Source organism: Elaeis guineensis, chromosome 5 (genome assembly GCF_000442705.2).
Source record: "Elaeis guineensis isolate ETL-2024a chromosome 5, EG11, whole genome shotgun sequence".
Lineage (NCBI taxonomy): Eukaryota > Viridiplantae > Streptophyta > Magnoliopsida > Arecales > Arecaceae > Elaeis > Elaeis guineensis.
The window spans coordinates 132008277-132018622 of record NC_025997.2 but is presented as its reverse complement, the minus strand read 5'-3'; the positions used below and the strand labels follow the sequence as shown (position 1 = coordinate 132018622).

The following is a 10346-nucleotide window of genomic DNA, read 5'->3' as shown; positions in this document are numbered from 1 at the left end:
ACAAAGGCAAACCTACCTTCCCCTTCTTTTGTATACTTAAGAGTGGATAGAAAAAAATAGAGAGATTATATAGTAATTAATCTGTCATGTTGGAGGAAATAAATCTATTCCATCCTTTTCTATGGAATAGACTTATTCTTCAAGTGGGAGGAATATCTTCTCATTGCATCGAAACAAGAGAAAAGGTTATTCAGCGAGGTCCAACGGATGGTTAATTTGACAGAATGAGGGAGCGAATAGGGCCTCTATATTGCATTCACCAGATGCAATTGGACCGCATCAAATCCCATGGTGAATAACACGCCACGCTACCTTTTATATTTCATCGATTTTGGATTGCGCACTATCCACCGTACATATGTTCCGGCATTTATCCTGATTCACTTACACCTGATGCATGCAATAATTCATCGCGAAAAGGGGGACCAACCCTCGTTCATTCCCCATCCAAATACTGCTTTCATATGCCGTTTATAGCCCTGGGAGTTGACAGTAGCCCATTTGCAATCACCCAGATCCACAAGCCAAGTCAATCATGCTTGCCACATCATGACAGCTGGGCAAGTACATGCTCCATTGTCCAAGCTGATGTAACATGACGGCTTAATAAAACGTGTCAACGAAGCTTTGGCCCATCAGCTTGATTACCTATATATCCCGTCTGAATCCGTCAAAATTGGCCCATTTGGCCCTAAAAATGAATCGGTTGAACTGAAATATTTTGATCCATTTATAAAATAAATTTTTTAGCCCAATTTTTGTAGCCCATAAATTGAATCAGATTAGGATCGGATCAGTCCGTGGGCCAGCTCATGCCTGATAAGATGAGTAAGCGATCACTTGACTGTAAGTTTAATTTTTATTTGATCCTGAAAACTCTATTGCTATTTGACTTCTTATTACTCGTTGAATGCTGAATTTTAATTTTCTCCTTAGTGATTTCAGAATAAGAAGAGAAAGATATGAAAGTGACTCCAAAATCTACTGATCCAGCTCTAGAAAAAAAAAAAAAAGAAGTGAGCCGGCCCGCCCCTAACCCATAGTCCACGTGGGCTAGGGTCGGGCTAGATTTTTACGATCCATTTTAATAAGTGGGCCGAGCTCGGTCCGCCCACATAATTACAGCCCACATAGATTAGGGTCGGACTGGGTCGACCTATTTTGACAGTTCTAATCTCATCTCCATAAATTAGAAAACCAACTCATATTCCGTCATCAGATTCATCAAGAAGTTCGATAAGATCGTAAATCCGATGACTGCCACCATCTTCTCAGCACACGACTGCATGCCTACCATTTTTATCATATAGATTTTATTGCATTTACTTATCTATAATTATAACATGCTGCAAAATGATTTTGATTTTCTGCTGATTGGCATTTTCTAGGAAGCATTACATAAGGATATATCTTGGCACTAGGCTCTAAATATATGTATTGGGGGTAATTTTGTACCGGTTGAAGACGTAAGGTATACGAGGATACAAAAGTATCCCAAGCTTGATCAGCCACTTTTGATTTACTTATTTCGACAATTTTGATCCTTTCTTGACTACCTATCCGATCCTCGATCGATCCTAAATCCTCCTTGCCGAACCAAACCTGATATGAAAATTCTAGATCTCTTTTAAAATTCAAACGACTATGACATAATAGCCAACAACAGACAGATAAGAAAAAAGATAACAACCATATCTTTCCAGATAAGTTAAGGCTAACTGGCTGATTCTCCTTTCCTCTCATGATTTTTCAGTCTCTGCCTATAAATAAAGATCCATAGGGAATCTCGAAGATATAAAATTTTTTCTCTCCCGACACACTTATTTTTTTTCTCTGTTGTCCAAAATTATGACTTGAGCGTCGGACGGTCTCCGCTGGAGACTATTTTACAGGTCCTATCATCGTCGATCTATCGTCGCTACCTAACTCCAATCAATCTGATCTCGAGATGAAATCCTACCACAACAATATGATCCAAGCTTTAGCGAACTAGTCTAATAATCAATCACCATATTACCCTCTTTGTATCTAAACCATTCAAGATCAAAATAGAGATGAGGAATCATCTTATTATCCACCATATATGTGCTTTTGGATTTGAATTGGTCCGCTCAATCTGATCCATCTAATATATTTTTCTAAACCTAAGGATATATCCATGAAAACATGCTTTCTTTCATGATAATCCTTGTTTGAAGCGGATTTCAAATAAAAGGTATAAGATTATACATTGATGAGTGTCAATAGTGTCTTACATTATCCTTTAAATCATTGATGATTACATTCAAATGACGGTCAAATTATATTCATACATAATCCAATCAATCCACAAAAAAAAGGAAAAGAAAAAGGAAAAACACTCCAAGATAGAAAAGGTGCCTTAGGTTTGTTCACCTTGGGCATCCTTCTTCTCTCTCTCCGATGCTAACAACTTCCCCTTCCGGACATTGGCTCTTCTCCCGAAGAAAATTAGAGAGCACATTTTTATTATGCGGGCTTGGGCCCTCCCTAACAAGGTGGAAGATCTTTTGGGGGTGGTAGCAGGGACTCATTCGGCCCTTTCCCGTTGTCCACCACAAACGCCATCTTTAGCCCCCACGTCGTGTGCACCTCCAAATGACAATGCATGAACCAAACACCTGCATCCACGCAAACAATAAGAATTATGCTGCCATATATCCTGGCTAAAAACTCATTCACCAATATTCGTGCATCCGAAAACCAACTGAAACCAATTAAACACGACGATTTGCGAACATTAATTTTACAAACCTGGGTTATCCGCCCTAAATCTTATGGCAGTCCATCCCCCAGAGGGAACTCCGATAGTGTTCCTTTCAACGGGATCGACGAGATTGAACTTGGAGGGAGACGTCTTTGGATTATAATTCCCGAGACCCCTTCCGACGGCGAAGAAATTGAAGCCGTGCAGATGGATGGGGTGGTTCTCCGGTGCTATAATTCCTGTGTCCTGGAGAACCAGTTGCACCGTAGAATTGAAAGGAAGGCGATAGACCCGAGTCCCGGTCATGGTACCCAGGTTACTGGGGCCGCTGCCGCTGTAGTTGAAAGCTATCGGTGGCTTTCCCGGGAAGTCGGCAGTGAACACTCCACTTATGTTGAAGTAATGAGCTTGGAGGATGGCGGTGGTCGGCATGGAGAAGGTCACGTTGTTCACGTCTGCCACGACTCGGCTCCCATTGACGCACGTCGGGCACGGGTTGACGCCGAGACCCACGGTGAATAGGAGGGAGTGGTCCACCGTCAATGGCACCCTGGCGGGATACTTCTTGGAGTTTAGGCTACGGAGGGAATCGATGAAGTTGGAGGCCACAGGGGTCGCATTCTGAGGTGGTGGTTTGGTGGTGGTGAGGACGGTGGTGGACACGGTGTTGGTGTAGTGCACGGTGGCCATGGCGGTCTGGTTGTCCACCGCGATGGGGGAGTCCATGAAAGGGGAGGCGGTGACCAGGTACCTGCCGGCCCCTCGATCGGCGGTGAGAAGGACGTTGGTGGTCTGGCCCGGGGTGATGAGTATGGTGTCGGTCTTGAAGGGCTTGGTGTAGGTGGCATCGACCTCGACGACGGTCAGCTGGTGGCCGGCCACCTTGAAGAAGAGTTCCTCATTGAGAGCAGCATTGATGATTCGTAGCATGTATGTCTTGCCGCTGTCCACTTTTAGTTGGAACCCTGTAACGAGGTCCACATTAGATTACGTACATCGCTTAAGGTGCATTTGCCACACGCACATGCATAAATATTATTTGGCAGTTTCGTGAGTTCGAAAACTTTGCTTAATTGTTACCTTTGGAAGCAGGACAAGTGGACATAGGGCCTGGATGGCCGTTGATTACGTGAGCATCAGAAACATTGGGTGCGAGACCAGATTTCAGAGCCTCGTTGATGACGGCCTCCGTGTCCGATTTCCACCATTCTCCTGGAGTTCATGATAAGCAAATCTTTGTTAATGGGAAAGTGACCTCTTTCTGCCGATTTTAATTTGATCAGGGAGGATCGGATTGGTAAATGACGTATATATATATATATATATATATATATATAAGCCGTCAACTTACCCAAGATGATGACCTCCTCCTTATGTGGAGTGGGGAAGGGATAGGGAACATGGAGTTTGGGCAAGATGACGATGGCACCGTGAACGGTGACCCTGAGCCATAGGATGTGAGCATGCCAGAAAAGGGTGCCCCTCTGACCGGTGATGGTGAAGTTGTATACATAGTTGTTGCCTGGCTGGATCGGGCACTGGGTGATGTAGGCCGGCCCGTCGGCCCAACCCGTCCGAAGCTGCCTCACTCCATGCCTGCAGGCCCAATTTATAACGCGTCGTTAGTTCCATTCTCAATTGCACAGGTTTGGACAATCTTTGCTTATATCTCTGTCTGAAATCGGACGGTTTGTGATGATACTTTGTGATTCAATCCCCGCATGGATGAAGACTACTCACCAATGGATGGTCACATTGTACTTGACATGGTTGACAACCTTGACGAGCACATTATCGCCTTCTCTAGCGTACAGGGTTGGACCAGGGAATCGGCCATTCACGGTCACGATGGGTTTGGTGGAGCAGAGCCGGGTCGCATTTTTCATCACCACCTGCAGAAAGCACGCCATGGTGATGGTAGTTCAAATATATCGGTCTTTAAACTTGATCCATGGTTGGCTTTAATTTGTATATGGTTGGATGTCGATGGTTGTTACTTGTCTTGTATAATTGCCAGATCTTGGGCTGACCTACCGGCCCAACTAACGGTTCAGCCTAGACAACAATGTTCTTTTGGTGAATTAGCCCACAGAAAGATTAAAAGTTTTATGGAAAAGACGCGCGCGTGCCCCACGAATAAGAAGGATACTGGGAAGACCTTTGTCGCAAAAGGGAAAAAATTAAAGTTAAAACCAGTGTTTTTTTTTTTTTTTGGTAACAAATTTGCAAAATTTATTCGTAAAATATTGTATGAGATGTAGAGATCCTCTCAGACTTGATATCCTCTTTCACTTGGGACCAAAAAAAGGGCAATGCTACATATAACGTTTTATGTTTTACTTAATTATCATGGTCTACTTGGATATGTTATGCACATTAATTGGCTAACAAAGCATGCAATGTAGTACATCTCCACCACCAGTGACGCAGTCGGGATCTATTGAGAAGTTATTAATGCAACATCCTTCAACACAAATCACACAATGAAGCATGACAGCTTGTTAGCAAATTTCATGGCCGCATCGTCAGAAAGCCGCGGATGGACATTGGATTTGGAAAGCAACTACTTACATTGAACTTGTAGTGTCGAGTCCTCCCATCAACGACCACCGGAAGCAAGCATGCCACTAGCACCAAGGCTCTGATAAAGGACAACATCTTCTCTCTCTCTCTCTCTCTCTCTCTCTCTCTCTCTCTCTCTCTCTCTGTGTCTGGTGTATTATACAATCCCTATGCATGGGAAGGACCGGCCAACGCATCCTTATAAGAGGATGTGGATTCTAGCTGCCAGGTCCTTTTTAGCTTTAGGTGGCCGGAAACCTTGATCGACAAGGTTTTGGTAGAATAACCGCACACTACCTCTGGATTACTTGAATCCCACATAAAGTTCATATATGTGTTCCTTGGCGTCTGATGTCCCTTTCTATTGGTTAAAACATCGGATTCTTCTTGCAGAAACATTCATGTAAACAAGTTGGAACTCACGAGGCGTGGTTAATTCTATTCTTGGTTTATGCACTTGGATGGAAAGAACTGACCAACCCCTTCCGTATCAGTAGAATGACATAAAAGTTTGTTCCTTTCTGTCGCTGCCTTCCGGTCGGTATCACCCTCTCGGTGGCTAAAGCGTGGATGGAAAGGATCAATCCTGCTCTATGTTTCCAGTCAAGTTATCGATCAAACAACTACAAGCAAGCTCTCTAATCTACGAGAATACAATGATGCGATGGCAAATCTGATGACAAATATTCCTCACTACTTTCATTTTAGAGGCCAAGCATCACATGCCCGGGGTCCCACCTGCCGAGTTGTGACACGGTTTTCCGTGGAGGGAGTTTTTTATATGGCCGTTTCTAGTGGCGTGTGTCATCATGGTATGGCTTGATAAAATATGGTTGAAATGTGCCTATCTGAAGTAATTTTGGGGAGATTTCGCGCTGGTTTGAAAGCTAAGCTATCAAGCTGGTGAAAGCTGGGTGTTGAGAGCTCCACAACCATCGACTCCACTGACTAAAAACTAGCTGGTTGTTGGATCTCACGTTATGCAACCCCGTGATTCTCGATTGAGATTGCGAGAATTCTCGCACTGCTACCCTGAAAACTAGCTTGGGATGCCGACGGGCCTAGATCGGCTTGACTGATATAACCTAACATGAGGCCCCAGATCGGCCAGCTGATGTTACTATTTGAAACAAAGCATAAGTGGTTCTACAAAACCAATCCTCTACGGTATTCAAAAAGTATCGCAAGATTAAGTGCATACTTTGGAGATATCCATCAAAAAATGAGTAATCGCATACACATTAAAATACTAAGAAGAGAAGAATGGATAAATTTTAAAAATATTTGAATAGTTTAGATAAACATCATATAACTGTTTTTTTTTTATGGACGTCCTAATATAAGTAGTATCTTTTGAGTATCCCGTTCTTTCTTTTGAATGGTATACAAAAATAGCAATTCAATGTAGTCAATTGATTATAATAGATTTCAAATTTTATCTTTGACTGCATAATCATTCAATGGTCATTCTATGAAGCAAGGCCAATGATATTTGAGATGCCCTTCTGTCGATCATTGACCGTAAAGAATCTCAATTTAATGTCTTCGTATAGCAGCCAGTTTGGGTGGACCTCCCTCCCATTTCCATCAAGAAAAAAACAAAGTCTCCATATAGCGGCCAGAGAACTATTTTATTGACATATATGAAACGTGACGGCATATCTTTCTTTAGTTCATCGATTATGATATGAGATAATCATACATGACAAACTAACAGTGATTCTTGCCTCCCGCTTCCATCAAAAAAAAGAAACAATAGTGATTCTTTGAAGAAAAGATGTTGCTAAAATAGCAATTGCAATCCAATGCTTAATGATTGTCCAAGTAGCAAGTGCTATCAAATGTAACCTTTTTTAATAAAGACTGATGTAGAAACTAGAAACGAATCCGAGCACATAGGTTCAGCTCCTACTAAGACATGGGTGTCATGATCGGATCTCCAGCTCAGCAGTGGCTTGATACAGTGACCTAGAATAAAAAAAGTTTCCATCTCCAAGATCCCCTTTGATTACTGTGGTTTGATGATTATGACTCGATAATATTCTAAGATGCCGTTTGTGACACTTATGTTTTTTATGTTTTTAAAATCAGAAAAAAAATTATATCTCCACTATTTCAAAATTTTAAATATAAACATGTAGATATAATCAATTATTTTTTAAAAATAGAATTATGATGATGATGAGGGTGGAAGAGACGAAATAGTGGTGGAGATTAGAGAAATAACAATGGTATTGATGGTGTGGACTGCAATAGTATCATAGAAGTGGCAACAATTGATGCAATGAAGCAATAGCAATGGCTAGGGCATCGATGACATGATAGAATCGACAATAATACAACATGGTGAGATGGAGGTGTCAATGGTATGATAGAAGCATTGATGGCAGCGATAATGAATATAATGATGTGGTAGCGATAGCAATACTATACTATACTATAAAAATTTATATTTTGAGCGATAAAAAATTTAGTCACAAATTTTTTTATTTTTATCATTAAAAATTTTTAATGATAAAAAATATTTCGTTATTAGATAGTCACTAAAGATGCCGTAGCTAAAAATTTTAGTGACCAAAATATAAAATCATCAGAAAAAATCTACTATATTTAGTAACAAAATATCAATGGTCATTAAAGGTAAATATTAGTGACAATTATGTTTATGATAAAAAAAGAATAATCATTAAAGAGCTAAAAAATGATGATTTGATTAGGAATTAATGATCAAAAATAAGTTTTAATGTAGATTTAATATCATTGCTAAAATCTATTTTATGATGGATTTTTATTGGCTACAATAAGATGATATAATTAGTGATAGAATGAAAATGATCATCAAAGATAAGTATTTGTGATCATTTTTTTAATGACAAAAGATTTAAAAAATTTTATAAATATTTTATTAAAATAAAATACTTCTATTGTAAATTAAGATTGTAGTACCTTTATTTATATTCATTCTTACTAAATTCGAATGGAAATCTTATGAATCTAGTTTTTATTTTTTTAACCTAAAATTTATTGGGTATTTGTCTTCTACTTAACCACTATGACAATATCAACTTCTAATTTAAGATCATGATTTATTATACTTATTTAAAACTTTTTATATTATAAAATATTTTCATTTTAAATATATTATGAGATATTTTATTTTAACTAATTAATTTTTTATAATAATTTAATCATCTTCTTTTCCTAAACTTCTTTAAAATAAAATAAATAATTCATGACTCCTTTTATTTATGCTATATTAATTAGTAATGATATTTAATATATAATATTTTTAATATTTTTATTATATATTTTATTAAAATTGGATTAATGATTCAAATTTTTTGTTAAATCTGTCTTCATGCAAGTTTTTAATAATTACATCTTAAATTATTATCTAATTTTTGTGCGTTGCTTTCAATATTGATATCATTTTTCGTAGTAAAAATTATTTTTTTTTCAATTGATAAACTATATTGACCCATATAACTTATTTATTAAATAGATCGGATCAAATCAAGTTAAAAATAAATATACATCCATCAAAAAATTTTAGTTAAAAATAAAATCTATAATCAACTTTATTAAAATTAAATCTCGATAAGGTATATGAATATCAGTAGTTTAATATATTTAAAAAATTTATTAAGTGTCCAAACAAAATCATATCATATTAGGTATATCTTATCATTCTCTAATCTTACTCCAACTCCCTCGATGATTGGCATGATTTTAATAGTATACCTAATATAAAATTAGGATTCATATATTATTTTAGTGATTGACATATACATTATTTATATATCATTATAATTAATATTTTTATTAATGATATCATTATTTCATCATTAATACGTAAGATTTTAATGAAAATATAACGATTGATATTAAAGATACAGATATTTAATGATCACTCTATAATCTCGTCATTAATAGTATATAGCTATGATGATCATTTTAAAATATCATCACAAAAAATATATGTTCTAGTGATGAATCATAAAATTATCATTTCTATATTGATCGATATTTATTTTAATGATCATTCCATTAGCTTGTTATTAAAAAATATATACATATAGTAACTATTTTAAAATATCATTATTAAAAATATAAGTTTTGCTAATAAATTATAAAATTATCACCAGTGATTCGATCAATATCAATATTGACATCAAAATTATGACAATATAATATATTGCCACTAAAAGTATAAACTTTTAATGACTCCTCTATAAATTTTATCATTAAATAAATATCTATAATAATAATTTTAAAATATCATCATTAAAGATATAAGTTTTAGTAACGAATTATAAAATTATCATTAATAAATTGATAAAAATTAATTTTGATACTAAAATTATTTTATTTTTATCATAAAAAAGCTTTATTTAGTGATCAATTTTTTATGACAAAATTTCGATAATAGAAAGACGCTTGTGGAGATCTAGCTGACTAAAAGGCGCTGACTTAGATCTAGCAAAACGAGACTCAATATCTGTGGGAAGGGAAGATTGGTCCACATGAGGGGGATTCCTAGTCGGAGATAATGAAAAATTGTCACAAAAGATATATATATGGTGATGAAGTCTTATTTCGTCATTAAATGATCATTTCTTATTTTCGTTACTAAATACGAGGCTTTGGTAACTAAATTTATATTTCATCACTAAAAATTCATCAATAAACTTTGAAATTTTCATAATATGATGGAGATAATGATTATCACGATGGTGAGATAAGATGGTAATGGTGAAGACTATATTAGTGGTGATGGTAAAATATATTTTTTTATTAATAAAAATATTGAAAATAAGAATTACTTTTTTTGTTTTGAAAAAATAATAAAAAATTTTAAAAATAAATAAAAAAAAGTATGAAATATATTTTTGGCATCATTTTTTTGATTCTATTTTTAAAATAAAAATAGAAAACCAATCTGGTCAAAATTTTTCTGTGGGTCAGCTTCGCCATTCCAACACTCCACCTCAATCGTTTAATAGTGGCAAACAAGATTATTAAAATAATAGCAGTCTAATTGAGAATCATGAATCCCCAT

The 10346-nt window shown here is 36.6% G+C and overlaps 1 protein-coding gene across 1 annotated transcript; it reads right to left on the bottom strand.

Moving 5' to 3' along the window:
• Positions 1–2202: 2202 nt before the first annotated feature.
• LOC105046275 (laccase-22) lies at positions 2203–5434 on the bottom strand. The gene is made up of 6 exons (XM_010924822.2): positions 5297–5434; positions 4466–4617; positions 4077–4321; positions 3806–3937; positions 2773–3690; positions 2203–2639 (listed from the first exon to the last, which is right to left on the bottom strand). The coding sequence occupies exons 1-6, from the start codon at positions 5381–5383 to the stop codon at positions 2509–2511; spliced, it is 1665 nt and encodes a 554-aa protein (XP_010923124.1). The 5' UTR covers positions 5384–5434; the 3' UTR covers positions 2203–2508.
• Positions 5435–10346: the final 4912 nt, after the last annotated feature.